The 18997-nt window shown below is 40.7% G+C and overlaps 1 protein-coding gene across 1 annotated transcript in view; it reads left to right on the top strand.

The window, feature by feature from the left end:
• ube2j1 (ubiquitin-conjugating enzyme E2, J1) overlaps positions 1–18997 on the top strand; it is a 75110-nt gene that overhangs the window by 16984 nt on the left and 39129 nt on the right. Inside the window, exon 2 of the mRNA XM_049589582.1 lies at positions 17103–17176. Within this exon, the coding sequence (XP_049445539.1) occupies positions 17103–17176 (74 nt within the window). The remainder of the gene's footprint in view (positions 1–17102; positions 17177–18997) is intronic.

The raw sequence follows: 18997 nt of genomic DNA, 5'->3' as shown, positions 1-18997 counted from the left end.
ATACAACTGTACACCTTCTGAAATCAAGTTTCTTTCACTGAACTAAGACTAGTTTAATTGCCTTGTTAAAGCTGGGGGTAGGCAGAAATCTGGAAAAGGCAAGGTAGAATTTGAAAAAAATTATACCCTCCTACTGCAGCTCTGCTCTCTTGACCATGGGCGTATGCTCGCATTTCATACAACCTGGTGTTTCCCATACATTGATTTTTTTAAATCCCATTTCATTGTAGAACTGCACACAGTGCATCCCCCAGTCCCACCTTGCCCTGCTCTCTTTTTCCTCTTGTTTGTCAGACCACAAATGAGACATTAATCAACTAGCTAGACATCCCACAGTCGCTCCTTATCGCTTCTCCAGGAGGAATGCTGGCTCTAGCTTGGGAGACCGACCTTTCCTAGGCGCATGTAGTGGCTCGCATTTTGCCAGCCTAAACCCTCCCAGCGCTGGTGTCACAGAGAGCTAGTGGCCAGTGGCAGCTCTTGGTCTAACCTGTGTAACTGCAGCAACAGAAAGTTTGCTGATCTGGCGATTAGTCTGTACTGTCTGGTCTCAGTGAGCTGGGGTTTGCACTGGCTCGAATCAGGCTGCTTTGGCCACTGACTGGGAGTTTGTCTCTGGAGCTGCTGCCTGCTCTCCTTCCAGTGGTTTGTAGCAGCGGGGAAGGAGGACACACCGAGACTAAAGACTCTATCCAGTGTTGGCTACATAAACCTGAACTTGAAGCCGCAGCAGCTGTGAGCCTCTGGTTACCACAACTCTAAACTGTTAGCAACATGTTCTCTCCATCTCTTAAACTCTTCGCTGATATTGACATGTTTTATTTCATTTATTGTCATTCTCTCTTTTAGACTCTGTGATAAGTCTGTCAGTCTGCAGTGTAGGCAGTTGTTAGCAATGCTGGAATAGTAACTTTTACATCAGGTATCTCCACCATTGAATTGGACTTTCAGAGAAGGAACGTGCATCTGCATTTATAAAACAGCCAATAGGAACATCTTCTGTCTGAATTCACCTGTGATTGGCCAAAGTCTTCCGCTATGAGCTAGAATCTCTAAAGCCTGAAAACAAATCTGGTTTTCTCTCAGTCCACCTGAATTACAACATGCACAAAGTTTATAATGGGATTTTTGCAGAATGATGGCAAAATGAAACTGCCTACCCCAGCTTTACGTTTACCTTTAATGGAAATTATATTACATACAGGGGAATTTGGTCAATTTGTAGCCATTCTGGCAGCATGGCTCTAGGAATGGAAATGTCAGTCTGTTGATTGGTCATTCAATCAAACACTTTGGTCTAGACTGAAATATCATATATAGTATATATCTAGTTTTTGAAGGATTGCCATGGTATTTGGTTCAGACATTCATTGCGCTGAGAGGATGAGTCCTACAGACTTTGGTGATCCTGTGACTTTTCCACTAACGCCACCTTGAGCTTGACATTTAGTATTTTTATTGATATATTTCAACCACTATTGGAGAGGGACTGAAAGAAGTTTTGATCCAATACAAAACTTTATTTGATCATGTAGCCTGATGTTACACTACAGTTCTCTGGTTTATCAATGAAGTGTATAAACTACATTGCAGATTAAAATCTCTGCCAACAGTGATAAACAGTGTTACAGCTGACTAATATGAACGGTCCAACAAGGGTTGAATGCACATTGCCAGGTCCGTGTTTTATTTGTTGGGTGTGTGAAATGTCTATCCTTCTCACTGCACTGCGTATTTTTAAACTATAATAATCTGGTCATTGGTCAAATTGGAAATGAGATAATAAAAAGAAGTCTTGTATTTAATGGCCACGCAGACCACCACCATCTCACATGCTTCCTCTGTTAAATGGTACATTATTACGACCTCCTCCAGTCACCTCATTTATAGTTATGTGAAACTTTTGACTCTGCCTTCTAGTCCCATCTATTGGCTATATCTATGCTAACATAAAGGATGCCTGGAAGTATGAGAGCAGTGGTGTTCACAATGTTTGAAATGGATGTATCCATTATTGTAAGTAAAGGGAGCATAAATGCACCCTTAATCTTGTTTTAAGAGCCATAAAACCACATTTACTTTGAAGTTGACTTTTCCGAGTGCTTTGAACCCTGGGAGGACCTCAACAACAAGCTCTATGTTATGTTATCTGATTCTGTTCATTTAAGAACAAGATATGTTTTAATTACAGAAATATTTTTTTCTCAGATCAACCTTGAACCGTGTGTTAGATTTCGGGAGATTTAGTGGCATATAGTGATGCAGATTGCAACTTGTAACTTGAAACTTCTGGTTAGAATTCCTTCAATGTTCATTATACAGGAGGTTTTTACCAAAGCTGAGTTATCCGCAGAGGATTTTTCCACTCCAAAACAAATAAGCCAGGTGATTAAAAACAAACAAACAAAAAAACAACTGACTGAAGCAGATTCACATTACAAATCGGTATTTCTCCAATGCTGTTTGGCATGGCAGGCTGCTAGCCCAGCACCTCCTAATGTGCGCTCACCTTTTTTCTCTGAGGAGCTCAATTATTGGCAGAGGTCTCTTCTCCAAAATAAATGGTTAAAAGTGGTAAAAACAATAAAAAAACAAGTTAAAAAATCTGTGTTTTTGCAGATGCTTTTGTCGCAGAGTGGCTGCCAACTACAGTAGCTGATGCAAAAACCCGAAAACACGATTGGCTCTACCTAGAGCCATTGTTTGGTTTGGTCGTTCTGGTCTACTGTAGAAACATGGCGGTACAACATGGTGATATACACAGATGAAGACCCACTCCCAATGTAGGTATATATGACTCATTCTAAGGTAACCAAAACACAACAATTCTTATTTTCAGGTGATTATACGCCAAAAAAACATACTTACTGTATTCCATTTCTGCTAATATTAGGGTTGGGTACCGAAACTCGGTAGTTTTTGTACTTGGTACTGATTCACGTCGGTACTACCGAGTACCAATCCACTTAATTGAATCTGTGCCAAATTCCGGTACCTGAAGTGGAGGCGGAGCGAGAGTGCATGACTCACACCTCAGACTCAGCAATAATGGCGACAAAAAAAATGTGCAGACAAAAGTTAACGTGCAGCACTGTTCCTAAATGTTCTCAATAAAATGTTGAAACTGAGAAGTTTAGACTATGGGACCGAACGACGCATAGTGCGTCCAAATTCACACCCGTTCTTTTCTGTGGATTTTCTCCGTGACCATGATAAAATGATGTATAACAGAGCTTTCATACAGCTTTGCACACACATTACTGTTGGATGGATTACTCGCGAACGCAGGGTCGCACAGAAATGCCACTCATATCACATGAAAGTGCAGCACCACACACATTGTGGTGTCATCCCATCACGTTATAAATCCAGATCAACTGTCTACAAAATAAAAACCTGATGAATTTCTTTACAATCCATTATACAGATCTTGTTATCAGTCACTTCATATAGTGAGGAATATCGTATCTTACCACGTCTTAGGCTTGCGTGTGTTTCTCCCTGTCTATCCACATTGTAGTCCGGCTTTCAAGATGCAAATATCTCCATATTGTCCAGTTGACACTCCATCAAACTTTGTATAACAAGACAAGCGCACTTCACCTTTGCACACCCAGACAACTGCAGCCTAATTATGCATGCATGACAGGGCAGTAGTCACCATATACATTGAGGGGGACACGTGCCCCCCCACCAATGCCCAAAATGTCTCCCCAATATATAACTGAAACTGAAAAACAAATATTAAAGGACATCAATGCACTTGGTTAACTATTTTTCTATGATCTTAGATGTAAATATTGCATGTTTCTTTCAGATAAAACACATTTTTGACTTGTGAATGAGTCAGTGGAATTTCTTGCAATAAAATACTGGCAATCATGTCTGCCTGGCACAAACCACATGTTTTGGACAACTGTGAAGTGACAGAATATCCCAGCATCATGGTTCTTATATTGTCAGATTCCAGAGAGTCTCCCCTCTTCATATATGGCAGAATATGTCAACTTCCAACTTGCTATGGTGAGATACATGTAAAAATGTAAGAATTTAGGCACACAGATTTGTTTTTTTCATTAGTATAAAAAAAAATTAATATAAAATACAGGCACATAGGAGGACATGGAATGATGGCAAATCTGGTTAGCCCAGATTGTCCTGAAAAAAAAAACAAACAAACAAAAAAAAAAAACCCCAAGATATAGCATGTGCATGTAGCCTTTATAATGACTGTGATATGAGCTTTAAAGTAAAGGCAGTAAAAATACCCCAAAAAGGCCTAGGGCCCATAGGGTTAAAAAGTACCGAAATAAGGTACCGTTTGGTACTGGTACCGAATTCCACATACCGGTACCGTATCGGTTCAATTATCAACGGTACCCAACCCTAGCTAATATATCCCCCGAAATCCTACAAACATGACCTTTAAAGGGGCAATAAGCGAAATTGTTCACCGCTAGGTTCGCTGTTGTGCACTGCCTGTAGAGCAAAACAAAGTGTGTCATGAGCCACTCCTCCCTCTGCCTCTGCTCTCCAACACCCCCCCCACACACTCGCCTCGTCTGTGTCAGCGGTTACCGCAGCACCTCCACGGACTATCACATCCAGACGGTCCTGGTGTTTCTTCCACAGGCTCCGCTTCACTCAGCTGCCTGATATACCCGCTGCTTCTTCCCACATTAACCTGAATAAAAATCCAGGGCTTGGTGCTCCGGATCCATACGGAGAGCCGCTAGCTGGGAAACTAGCGGAGGCTAACTGGGTGTGTTAGCAGCTGAGTGAAGTGGAGCATGAGGAGGAAGCACCAGTTAGCCCCCACTTTCACTGAAGGCAGATTCACTCACCACAGGGGCGAGGAAATAAAACCTAAACAGCCAACTTAGTTTAGCAGTTAGCAATGTCTTTCACTCACTCTCGGTCTCTGCTGTGTTTAGCTATTTACCTGCTTTCCTGTTAGCATTAGCACTTACTCGGCTGCCATCCTAATGCTCCAACTGAGCCGGGAGCTGGGCTCACGCTTCTCCACCAGGCTCAGTGAGTCGGAGCCGAGAAGCATGGGGATGTTAGCTGGCTGCTATGCTAACGTTACGGGAGCCTGCTTCTCGGCTCCGGCGAGCTCTGGCATGGGGACATTAGCCTGCACTAGTCGGCTGCTATGCTAACGTTCCGGGAGCCTGCTTCTCCGCCATCATCATTGAAGTAGGCAGGGGAATAGCTAAACACAGCCGCCAGACTGCCCGCCGGGCTACATTTTACAATGCTAATTGCAAATTAGCTGGGCTGCTGGGCTACACACCTAACACAACCGAAACGCCTGACCCATTGCTGGGACCGAAGCTCCGAACATTAACCCATGCTACGATTGTAACATTAAATTTAATTGAATCGACATAGCGACATGTGCCTAACATTACTGTAACACTAATTAAAACAGACATTTGACTTTATGTCGTACCTGTCCAGGAGAAGAAGAGCTAGCTCCGAGTCAGATTGTAGCCCCTTTAGCTCTCGCAGTGCTCTCCACCTTGGAAATGCAAGGCCAATGTTAATCTGAGTTCTGTCCCTTTCTTTATCCGACAACTTCTTCGCCAACAACCGTTGTTTCTTTAGAGGTAATGTCAGATCCTGGTCTTCTTCAGGTGGACGTTCTGTTCTGCTCTCTGCCATTTCATTTGGAAAATAACCGCTGCCATTGCTCACTGGCTGTAGCACATGAACGCACAGCCGGACTGGCTTGTAAACAATGGGCTGGAGATCAACACAGAGAGAGGGTGTGTGAGGTCATGCTATACTCCAAATGAAATTACACCTCTAGTTCTTCACATAGCAATTTTTTAATTCCTTCAATCTAGAAATGATGAATTTCGCGTATTGCCCCTTTAAGTTAGGGGAGTTATTTAGGAGTTAAGCTTGAAAAGTTGGGATGTTTTGCTAAGGTCTACAAAAATAAGCAAAATGCTGTTGAGACGTCCCGGACTCCCAGCAGACACACATTATTATGTATTAATTGTTTTTGTACAGCCAAAGCCCTTCACTAAATTGAAGCATTTGTTGTTCTGACGAAAAATCCGTAGAGTGCTGTGGCCTAGTTAGCATCCATAATACCACCTACTGTTGCATCAACATAGAACATTTAGTTAAGACGAAAATCTTTTCATGCAGGAAGGGATTTAAGGTCATAAATAAACTCTGGAAAACATGTAGGAACCCCACAAAAAAAGAAATACACCTACAATGACTAAGACAGAACACACAGACAGGGATTAGATCTCTACAGCTCTCACTTTCCTCTTCACACTCTCAGCAATGCAACACATGTCCTCCAGTCTTTGCTTCAGTCCTTCTCCATCTTGCTTTGCATTGACAGCGCAGTCACAACAGACATCAGACCAGCATATCAATCAGCATTTTCAAAGTTTCCCTCCTGGGTCCACAATTGTGGATTGACATTTTCCTCTCCAGTCACAACAGCAGTGCAGCTCTGCAGCTCTTGTCATAGGTTACAAACTCATTTCAAGAGATAGCTCACGTCACCTTCTCCCAGCTGATTCCTCCCCTCTCCTCTTTTCATTCTAATTGCTGTCAAAAATCTTCGCCTTCGCTCTTCCTCTCTCCTTGGTTATTATTTTTTTTACCAAGCACTGCTCTCCTCTTCTCTCTTGCATAACAATTCTGTGGTCTCAGGAACATCTTGAGGACACTTTGTTCTGATCCTTGCACTCCCAGGTACCAGCTGCTTGTACTTTTGGCATTACACGAACTGTAAGGATGACGCTGCTGTGTTTGTGCCAAACATTAAAGGTGCCCGTCTCTTCATCAATGCTCAAGGTTCGTCTGCACACAGCATAGTTGGTTGATGTCCTGGTTTATTGTCCAACCTTCAGAGAATTCTTCTTGCTTTTATCTTTCCTTTTTCTTCAGCATGAAAAACAGCATCACACAGAGTAGAGGCTGAGCTAGATAATCAAAAATGAAGCTTTTTTGGGGGATTTGGTATTTTGAGTTTCTGCTTTATTATTTCATTATACCAAGTTTTCAAAATAGCATGAACATTCAAAGACCTTTCAACAGACTGTAGAATAATTCAGGCCCTTAAAATTGGATTAGTGTGTGCGCCTCAATATAAACAATGTGGAGCTGGTTGCTGACTTTGATTTGATATTGATATTGTGATGCAAAATTAGATATCAGGAGAAGAAATGGATAATATGCAAATGTCTTAATCATATCTTTTGCTGACTTATAAACCTGAATAATAATGTGATGCAGTTGTCTGTTCTTATCAAACTGTTGTTGCAGGGTAAAGTAAAAACACGAGTCCCTCTGCAGGGCTTGACGCTAACCTTTTTCCCAAGGAGCACATGTGCTCCTAAGTTGAAAAAGTAAGGAGCGCACAAAGAACCTTAGGGGCACAATGTAAATTGATCAAATAATGTGTTTTCCGTAATAAATGTGATGCAAATAGACATTTAGAAGCAAAATTATTTAATTAATTTGTATACAAAATGTACAGAAAGGTAAAATCATCAAGTTTTGAAAAAGTATTGCAATTTAATTTTGTCTTTAATGTTATTATCTTATATATATTATCTTTGCAATATGATTATCTTATATAATGTTATTACTATCCTAAAACATTCTTGAGGTCCTCTGAAACTCTACAGGACTTAAGCCTCTTTCACACAGAGCTTTCGCAGCGCCCACCGCGGGGTAGGGCGCAGAGGACAGGATTTGGGGGAGTACAGGCTCGTTCAGGAGCTACAGCTCCATGGTGACCGCTTCTGGGTCTACTTCAGGCTCTTGCAGGATGAAAGCTGAAGTGTTTGGGGCACCATTATCTGCTCAGATTCAACTAAATGCTTCAAAACTCATTGGACGATGCTTCACAGTGCAGATGGACATTGACCTGAAGCATACTGCAAAAGCAACCAAAGACATTTTTAAGGCAAAGAAGTGGAATGTTCTGCAATGGCCAAGTCATATCATCTGACCTGAATCCAAGTGAGCATGCGTTTCTCTTGCTGAAGCCAAAACTGAGGGCAAAACACCCAAAACACAAGCAGGAAGTGCAGACGGCTACAGTAAAGGGCTGGCAGAGCATCACCAGGGAAGAAACCCAGCATCTGATGATGCCTATGTGTCCAACACTTCAGGCAGTCATTGACTGTAAAGGATTTGCAACCAAGTATTAAAACTGACTGTTTAATTGATGACTATGTTAGTTTGTCCAAATACTTATGAGCCCTTAAAGTTGGGGGACTGTGTGAAGAAATTGTTGTAATTCCTACACGGTTCATACTACATTTTTGAAAAAAGCCTTAAATGAAAGCTGAGAGTCTGCACTTTAAGCAGGTATTCATTGTTTCATTTAAAACCCATTGTGGTGGTGTACAGAGCCAAAATGATGACAACTGTATCATTGTCCAAATAATTATGGACCTGACTGTATCTCAGTCGGAGAAAACTGATCTGAGTTCAGACTGTTTACTTACAGCAAAGCTACACTCACAGATAACTTAGCCTCCTTCCTGCCTGTCAAACAGCATCAACTCATATCCGTCTCCAGTCCGGACTGAGAGGAGTCCTGCAGGAATCAGCTGTAAAGTCCAGCGGCCGGTGTCTGCTTGCTCTGCTTATGTTCAGTGACTAGCAAAACATCCTGGCCCGAATATTTACTGGAGTTTGCCAGCCTGTCCCTTAGGCAGCATTTGAAGATAATTGCAACCATGGCTGTTCTGGGCTTTCAATGTCCAACAGTCCACCCTTAACATTTTAATTATATGTCAACTCGTCAATGAAAATGAAACATCAATTTTGTCATAGTTTTTATTATCAAGATCTATTTTTAGTGTGTCATCATCTCGTTTCGTCATGGAAAAAAGGTTGTTGATGTAAATTTCCGTTGTAGTATTTGTTAATAAAATTAATAGTGTTCCATTAATTTTAAGGAACAGGTTATCTGACAAATGATTTGAGGATCTCCTCCCTATGAGGTATAACTGTGGCTTTATTTTTTTTTTCTTTTAAATTCTGTCATCATCCAATGGTGAAAGGATGGCTTTTCATCATTTTTTAGGCCTATTGGTGTATTATTTTGACACAATTAATATTTGTTTCTATGAGGGCCAAACTTTTATATATTGATGTACTTTTATCTGAAGGCAGTTATTGCCTAACGGGAATGTAATGTAACCAGTAGTGTAATGAATTACTTTCTACAGGGAGTAATCAAGTAAAGTTATGCATTATGCTTTTTTAAAAAAGTGACAAGTAATGTGTAATATAATGCTTTTTTTGAGTAATGACCCCAGCACTGCTCAGGACTGTTGTAAATACTCTCTGAAATAGGGTTGTGTTGTGATGGCTGGTTTTATGTTGATCTGGTTTATAACTGACAAAATACCCTATTATGCCAATGTGAACAAATCCATTATTTTTTGTCCTCTTTTATATTAGCAGAGCAACAGCAATATAGAAAACATTCACGAAGCAGGCCTCTCATTTTTAGCCATTGCTGACCATGTCCGTGAAGATTCTCAGTCATCCAGGTCATGATAATCATAAGTAGGCTACTATATCAACTAGACTTGCTTGCGTTTCTTGAAGATGTTTTGCCTCTCAACCAAGAAGCTTCTTCGGTTCTAAATGACTGGTACAGAGTTGCAGGCTTTAAACCCTGTGTGGGAGTGAACCCTTACAGAGTCGTTGGGAAACGACTTTCATCTTGCGGCACTACTAGACTGTGCAGTACACATTGAAGAGGACAGGAATCTAAACATTGAGGTGTACAGAAAACCCACATACAGACCAATACCTACTATTCGACTCTCACCACCCACTGGAGCACAAGTTGGGAGTCATCAGGACACTGAGTCATTGGGCCAGAAACGTTCCAACTTGGACAGAGGGGAAGGTGAAGGAACAGAGACACATCAGGGAAGCACTTAAAACCTGTGACTACCCCAACTGGGCTTTTGCCAAAACCTCTAAAAAGACCCAGAGCAGACAGAGAGGAAGAGACACAAAAACAAAACAGCATTGTCATTCCTTATGTCGCAGAAGTATCTGAGAAACTCAGGAGGATTTTCAACAAACATCACATCCCTGTGCACTTTAATCCCAGTAACCCCAACGACTCTGTAAAGCTTCACACCCACACACTGGTTAGTGAGCTCACTGCAGGCTGGTGTCTGAGCCTTTTTTTTTCCAAAAGAAACTTCATATTTCATGTCAAATAACACGCTACAATTGCTAAAGGACTGTTTTTGTGTCTGTGGTTCAGCAAGACCGATAGAGTGAATTCCTAGTTTAATTTTAAGCTTCTCAACTAGAGATGCACGATGATATCGGCCGCCGATATTAGCAAAAAACATGCATTGGCATCGGATCGGACTGCATGGAAAAACGCCGATCCAAGAACTCCAATCCAGTTTTTCACTGAGTCCGATCCAGGTTTTCCGGCCAGCCCAGCGCTCTGCGATTCAAGTAGTCCATTCCAGTGATCCGCTCCAGCTCTTACTATCAATCCACCAGGCCAGCATGCAGACGGCAGACACACACGAAGGGTAGGAAGAGTAGCTGTCAACTTAGTTAACTGACTATTTGTTTTCTGCTCTGGTTTTTTGAGAGTGATATTTTTATTTGGTTTACACTCTTACTGTTTAAGTAAAGAGCACTGATGGCATTGTTTTGAGCACAATTAGTGAAATTGGAGCCATGGATGGACTATTGCTTGTTTAAACAGTTGTACAGTATTGTGTGCCTGTGCACCAGGCTGGCACTGACACTACTAAAATAACTGAAAAGGAAAGGCTGCATTGTTTGTTAAATGTCAACAATGTCTTGTAGTGTTAATCTATTTTTTTTATTTATTAGGGGGGCAAAGCACAAGTGTGTGGAGTCTTGCTGCTATTTTAATTTCAGTGTTAGACATTTTAAAGATTTCTTGTGTTGATTTATTTTCTATGTATTAAGGGGCCAAAGCAGCCAAAGCAAACCAGCTGTATTTTTTATTTAATGTTAATGTTTAAGTTTAAAGTTTATCGGTATCAGATCGGAAGTGAAAAAGCTGGATCAGGACATCTCTAATGCACGATATTGGATTTTGAACTGATATGCCAATATTGTTCTGTTAATTTTGGCCTACTGCCAATGCGGATACTGACATATACCCATATTTTATAAAATCAAATTGCAGAGAACATCCAAGTCTCTCCTGTAATGGAATTTATATACTATTATGCCTGCTCTCATTGTTATTGCCCACTAGCAGATATAGACATAAAATATAATGTTTTTCAAAATGTACACATTCACTGGGAAAATAAAGAAAACTACCTCAGCTGGTCACATATAAAATGTGTTTATTTTTGGTAACATTTTCAAACAAAACTGGAAATGTATCCTACTTTAGCAGGGTTGGATGATTCTTTGTATCAGATAATGTTGACAATAGCGTAAACCTGGACAAATCTGACCAATCTCGACTAATTTAAGTTGCATAATTCAACAGACATCGCCTGTCATATCAGCAGAGATGTTCATTTTATGCTGATATTTTTTTAAAGCCTTTATCTGTCGATACCAATGACTAGTTGATACTATTCTGCATCCCTATTTTCAGCTTAATATGCATTGAGACAATTGAGTATTTGGAGCAACCAGCCAATCGATTCGATAAGGAATGTAAAAGGATCTGGATTTGATTAACATATTCAGTTCTCAGTTGGAATGAAATAAAATGCTATTTGACCCCAGATCTATTCTGATAGCACCAGCAATGATCCAGATATTGTTATTGGTATTTAGGTATTCAATCTAAACTATTGTGGTTTTTGATTCTCTTGAGTACCCTGCAGCTTGTAAAGAATTAGACAGCATCTTTAGGAGCTGCTGACTTCCTTTGAAGGGAGGGTGTATGCAGTTCTGATGACTGTTAGTAAATCTCAAAAAGTCTGCTGGTTTGAAGTTTAGGTTAGTACACACAGCAGCTGATGGACACAAGGGCTGATAACACTTACATAGATCACACTTGCAACCTTCTGGTTGTGGGTTAGTCTTTTCAACAAGTAGCCTCCCCCACCCTGGCCTACAGCTGGCTCAGCATTTGTGAATTGAAATGTTATGTTGGTACTCGTGATGGATGGAGCTCCCACTGTGGAGCACTGTAGCAGCATGTTCAGCTGTTCACAGATCACTGCACAGTTAAGCTTCCTGTCTGTTATTTAATTTGTTGGCTCTCATGTGCGGTGCCGCATGGGCAAACAGCTTTGTCGTATTTTGGGTTTCTGTTGAGGCTTAACATTTTCAGAAAACTCTACAGATTGTCATTGATGAAGGTGGAATTATGTATGCATCCATGAGAGCAGATGACATTAGAAGATGGATTCAAACCCACAACAATAAAGGCACATGCCATTATGTTCAAGCAGAGCATCCCCCAAACAGATTGTTTTATCATTCTGATGAAAATGTAGCTTAGCTCTGATCCCCTTTTGTTTTGTGGTTGTCTTTCAGTGAAATGGACATCTCTGTCAGCTGTTAGATGTATACGAATTTTGCATTTAAGACCGATGGCAGAAATCGTGGCTCCTTTCCTGTTATAAAACTCAGAAAACATTTTCAAGAGTGGTATACAGTTGTTTGAAAGGTTTATATAATGCAAAACTGTGAAAACATGAGGTGGATTTTGATCAGTTTTGGGCCAAGATGCTCAAGGCTGCTGCATGAAGATTGAATTTCTACTTATACAGGCTCATTTTCTCATCTGCCTCCACTTGTCTTAAAGTGAAAATCCAAGTTTTTGACCTTGATAACATCACCATATGGTGTTTTGATATGCTACAAGACATATCAAGAGTTAAATAAGCATTTTTCCACCTTGGAACTGCGGTGTACCAATGACAGTCTCAGGAACATGGATTAAAGCTTCCCGGGGGTTGTTACATCCACGTTGGGGATGAATAAAGTTATTCTTAACCTGAGGAACTAATCCTGTCAACTTGCAGGTTATCAGTGGAGAAGCCCGGTGTATCTACAAATCAGTATTTTGCAAGTTAAGTTTCATTTTCACCTCAACCTGTCAAAGCTGGCGATCAGGAACAAGGTTTATCTAACAACAGCAACACATTATTAGCTTATAGATAATGTTGTCAAGCTGAAGGCTCATGTTATCTTTTACTGTTTACAAGCAGATGTTTGTGTGTTTGATAAGCAGAGTCAAAGCTGAGCAGATACGCTGGAGTAGCAAGTGAGTGGCTAAGGGGTGGGCCTCAGTTGCATATTTATAGTTCTTAATGAAGTAATTAAGTACTTAATGAGGCAAAGTTGTAGTTATCTCTAAGCCCCCCAAATGACCATCAGTTACTCACCCCATGTTACGTCTTGCATGTTTCCACAGTGAGCAAAGAATCCAAAAACTAAGAACATTTTTGATGAACTGAGGTCATAGGGGTCCATATTTACCAACAGCAGAACTATATCAAAATATCTATCAACAAACTCCTGCACATTCTGTGCAATATAATCCAAGTCTCGCTTAGCCAGTCTAATGCTCAGTGCTTCCTTTTTTGACGGGGAGCTAAACATAAAGTGAAACTTATCGATGCTCTCTCCACAGCCAGACTCCACAGACAAAAACAGTAATTTTACCTTGTTGAACATGGGAGCTGCTGGTCCACCACTGCCTTGATCAGTTAATTTGTTTGTGTTATTGTGTGGCTTTGGTATTATAAAGGGTCAGGTGTGATTTACTAAAGTCACACAATAACACAAACTAAATACCGACTATGGCAGCGGTAGACCAGCAGCTCCAGTGTTCAGCAAGGTAAAATTATTGTTTTTGTTAGTGAAGTCTGGCTTTGAAAAGAGCATAGATAAGTTTCACTTCAGTTCAATGCCCCATCAGAAAGAGGTGTCTGTTTGGAAAGTATTCAGCACACAACTTGATAAATGAGACTTGGATTATGCTGCATGAGTTATCTAAGAATTTGTAAATGGATGTTTGACTGCTTTTATGCCAACCCATCAAGAATTTTCTGAGTTTTATGACGATCTTTGGAAGCATGCAAAGAAAAAAAAAAAAGTTTTCTGCACGAATTCAACGTAACATGCAGTGAGTAATTGATATTCAAATGGTCATTTGAAGAGTGTAGTATTCCTTAAAGGCATGAAGGGATGTTTTTTCTTGGAAAAACTTCTAAATATGTAATTTTGATGAACTGAGATGAGTCTTTAGGGGTTAAATAAATCCCAGGAGAGGGAGTTTAATAGTTTGAACTTGAGTAAGACTGCAAGCACTGCATGACCCCCTGCACTCTGGTGTAAACAAGACGAGGCAGGGGAAGCCTTGTAAACATACACACACACATACAGACTCTTCCCCCATTCTCCTTGTGTGTCCAATGTGAGATTACTGTGGTTGGTTCACATCTTCACTGAAGAGTGTCTGTCCTCGGGCAGAATCAGAAAGAACACGTGCCCTGAAAGCCGCGTGGTGTCAGGCCATCTCTCTGCTCCACTGCTTCACTCAGCCCTGCAGCCCGCACATCCTCTCAGCTCGCCTTGCCTTCATCCCTGTTATTTGCCCTCCCACCCATCCCCGCTGCTGCCCTTCGTCTTCTCCCGTGTTCATTTCACAGTCTCCATTTCCAGCTCAACACCCTAGCAGGATGCACTCGATTGGATTCCAAGCCAATTTTGCCTCCATGAATACCTCTTAGTTACGCTTTCCTTTTCACAATTACTTTCCGATTTTCAGCCCCATGCTGTTTCGTCTTGCAGCCGGCTGATAGTTGATAGCTGGAGCTTTTGTAGCGGCCCATGAGAGGGCAAAAGCAAGCAAATTGACCTTGCTGTCCAATAAGTCAAAAAAGCTTGAACTTGTGATGAGCACTTTGTTAACATGAGGCTGAGACTGTGACATCACTCCTGTTGTTGTGACTCATGACCTTGTGTTAAAACATGATTGGATGTTCAACCCAAGGCATTGCCTTAGACAGACTCTAACGTGCCCTCACTGTGAGGACTCACCTCCTGTACTCTGACTGGTGTAGCTGCAGCCTGGTAGTCAGCGTTACATCAAGGAGCATCTCTGTGTCCTTTACTGCCAGAGCAGTGATTAAACCCCCCCTACAATCATCATCACCATCATCATCATCTGGACTTGTGTAACCATCCTTCCTAGAGTGATGAGGTAGTTTGTATTCAGATTAACACAGCGGGCCTGAGTGTGTTGTTGGCTGGGTCATGTCACAAGGGTTAATGCCAGCAGATGTTTCTCCGCTGCCTCATTTTGAGAGCATGTTGTGTCTGCTCATAAACTCACAGAATGCTGCCATGGGTAGAGATTGACCCCTTAAACACAACTTTAAAAAAACAAACTTGTTTACTTTATTTCTGCCTTGAGTGAAAAGTTCAGCTGTGTTTGTAGCACGCAGCAGGATCATGACTCCCGCTGTCATCTGCTAGTCATCTGCTCATCCTCAATAAGCAACTCATAAGCAGTCTTTTAATTTGACTACCATGGGTTCAGCCCTGATATGTGTGCACATGTTCACAAAATGTACTTACACCATGAAAGGGGGATATTCATCCTGACCAAAATGATCACAGTTATCAGTATTATCACAGTATTGTTAAAGGATTGTTAGTTACTCTTTGTAAACATGTTAGTCAGCAAGAGTGAAAGGAAAAGCCAACCCCAGATTCACTCTTGTTTCACATTTGCCTCGCTATATTTGTGTTTTTTCTGCAATGCAAATCTCTCTTGGATACCTGCTGCTTATAGTCTGGCACCTGGTGCTACCTTTTAATAAAGCCCGGACCTCACCTGAGCGCTGTGGGGGTATACGCCCATAAACATCCCAATCACAGAAGTCTCTGCAGATAAATACACCACTGCACACTGACAGTGGGCCATAACTGACTCCATGACAAGCTTTTATTTAATGTGTGTTTTGCTACTCAGCTTATAGTGAAGATTGGCTTTTATTTTAGAAATAAGTCTTGTTTTGCTCTCCATGCGAAGAAAAAACTTGTGGAAGCTCCTTTTCTGTTTGATTGATGATGGTGACATATTGTATTATGCATTCAACCTCCTCCATTTTATGTAGCCTTGATTCAGTGTGTTATGCATCTCTAAGTTTTATTACAAATGTAAAGTCACTTATTCATCACTCCATTCTTTATGATTTGGTGGGTTGGACATCATTGACGTGTGTAGCCTTCTCTAGTAATTGGTTAGGAAATATTGAATCCCCCTCCCCAACAGGAATCAGTCAGAGTGGACGCACTGTCAGACTGAAGATTGAAATGTTGTGTAAAGTGTTGAAAATTCTGTCTGATATCAGGCAAGGATTTATCAGTACAACAACACAGTCATGTCCTAAATAATTCTAATAATTTCTGTGTAGCTGATCTTTAATTCTGAGTTATGTTACCATTAATGAAGCTCAGCACTTTGTTTAGACGCCTCACATTAAAAGCCCGAAGGAGTCTCTGTTGTTGTATTAATGGAATTAAAGCTGTGGATACATTATTCTGAATTAAATGAGACAACAGATAAATATGGAGTAAGTGTTGAGTTTGTATGAACAGCAAATTCAAACAAAAAATAAACCTGGGGAGGCTTCTCGCTAAAACAAACAGTAAAGGCGCAGTGGGAGACTGTCTTGTTGAATAGTTTTGGAGAAACAGAAGTGCCAAAGGTGGTTTTAAACCAAGATTTTTGGATTGCACATTTGAAGGAGCCTTTTTACCCTAGCTGTCTGAATGAGTGTGACAGTCAGTGTGATTTTTAGCAGAGACTTGCCAGTACATGGAGCCCTGTCCCTCTGCATATTCTTCTCATCTGTCTATCTGTGTTAACGTCCTGTTACACAGGGGAGCAGCACATTTTCAACCATCAGCTTCTGGAAATTAGGAATGTTGGCCAGTAAAACTGCTGCAGATTTTTGGGTGTAATTGTAGGGTTTCACACACAATACATTGCAGTGGACATTGAAAATGTATGCTGTAATGATCATAAAGAAGATGTGAGCCGTGTTTAACCTGAAGTGGCTAACCTCATTTTTCTTGTGTCTTTGTTTCCATTGAATGACCAGCGGTAAAGAGGCTGATGAAAGAGGCTGCTGAACTGAGGGACCCCACAGAGCATTACCACGCCCAGCCACTGGAAGTAAGTTCACCACAGGACAACACCGTGCTGTGCAACCTTTATAGTGTCAGCATTTATATTACCTTTGTTAAAAATCCCCACAGCAACCCTTTCTCATCCTGTAAAGTCCAACAGAGAATGCAAGAAGTACGCTTTTGTTAATTGGGGAAATTCTGGTTTCATACAACTTGGATCTTATATATGTATACAGTACAGTGTCCATAATTTCTGTCTGCAATAATTACACTGTATTCACCAAAGTAATTAGATGTGGGGCCTTGGTGGCATGACAAAATAAAATTCAGGTAGGTTAAGAAACATGAGCAATCCACTCAGTTTAACCTCCAAATAAAATGGTTTAGATAATTGTGCAGCGGACATGAAGCTCTGGTGCCAGTTGGTAATTGCACAGACTGTTTGATTCCAAGTTCCTACAAGCATCCTTGAGCTGAACCACATATGCTCCTGATGTGTGAAGGAAAAAATTCTGGCCCGTAAAGTTTACCCCCAGAGCCCACCTGCAGTCCAAACAGGCCCCGCCCCTACCTGTCAACAACTGTCAAAGGAATTTTCATCTAATGTTTCAGAATTATTTTTTAAAATGATAGGATGCACGTCACGATATAATTTATTTTCTAAGGCCAATTTTGGTGTAAAAATAAAACAGATATTTTTTTAAAAAAAACATCTTTGCTGGTCCATAATTAGGGTCCGGGCAGCTAAGCTGCCAGGACACTGTTGTAATCCTAGGTATTCTTCTTCTTCTTCTTCTTCTTCTTCTTCTTCTTCCGAGGAAATCATACTTCCCATGGGTGAAAACTCACCAAACTTTGCACAAAGGTCCAGTCTCATGCCAGATATCCTCAGCTGTAAACTCGAGCCAGTTTTCCTGATGGTCGCGCTACAAAGCATCTAAAGTTTAAAACTTTGAAACAAATCAACAATATGTGCTACAACTTCACAACTTTCATCAAACTGTAGCCCCAATACTGAAGAAACTTTTGGACACTTAAACTTATTAAAAATTATGAAGTTGATCACTCTGTTTTTTTCAAAAACTGTAAAACTTCTCAAACCTATCTCCTCCCACAATTTTTGCTCAATTGACACCAAACTTGCTACAGAGCATCTTCAGACTGTCCTACAAAAACAACGTTTCTCAGATTTTTGATTTATCAAAAATTGAGCCGACAGTGCATCAAAATGTTTGACTGTAAATGGTACTGTAAACATATACATGCAAATTCTTGCTTCAATGTTCAGTCTTCAATGTTCATGAAAAAATGACAGAATTCTAGAGTCATGGTAGATGATGTGTGGCAAATTTCAGAATTTTATCTCAAAAACTGAATTTTTGACAGCATTTTGAATTTTGCTCTAATGTGAACAACTGGAGTCAATGTAAAAATGGTAATTTTAAACATCAGTTTTTCACTTATGGAGCAAATCAATCATTGTTAAAAACAAACTACCAACATCTCCATGCTGTCTAGATGCACTAGATGTGCAGATGTGTATTTTCAGATTTTTGTCTTAATAACTACATTTTTTACAGTGGTTTCAAATCTGCCTTTCCATGCACAGATGGCTGCTTTCCTACACAACAGTGAATGGCTTACTCAATGTGTGAAGCCACTGTTGAGTTTCTGCTTGCCAATTAGCTCAGAGTGATAGATGACCATCTTAGGTTCCAGAGGTTGTGGATTCGAGCCTCAATTGGTGCAGAATCCACATTGTAATGTAAACATCTTCTTGTGCTCCAGCTTATTGCTTAAAATTGCCTGAGCGTGACTGATCACTGTGCAGCATCTTCAAGTCTTTTTTCTGCTAGAAAATCTGCCT

Source organism: Epinephelus fuscoguttatus, linkage group LG11 (assembly GCF_011397635.1).
Source record: "Epinephelus fuscoguttatus linkage group LG11, E.fuscoguttatus.final_Chr_v1".
Lineage (NCBI taxonomy): Eukaryota > Metazoa > Chordata > Actinopteri > Perciformes > Serranidae > Epinephelus > Epinephelus fuscoguttatus.
This window is presented reverse-complemented; position numbering and strand designations above follow the sequence as displayed.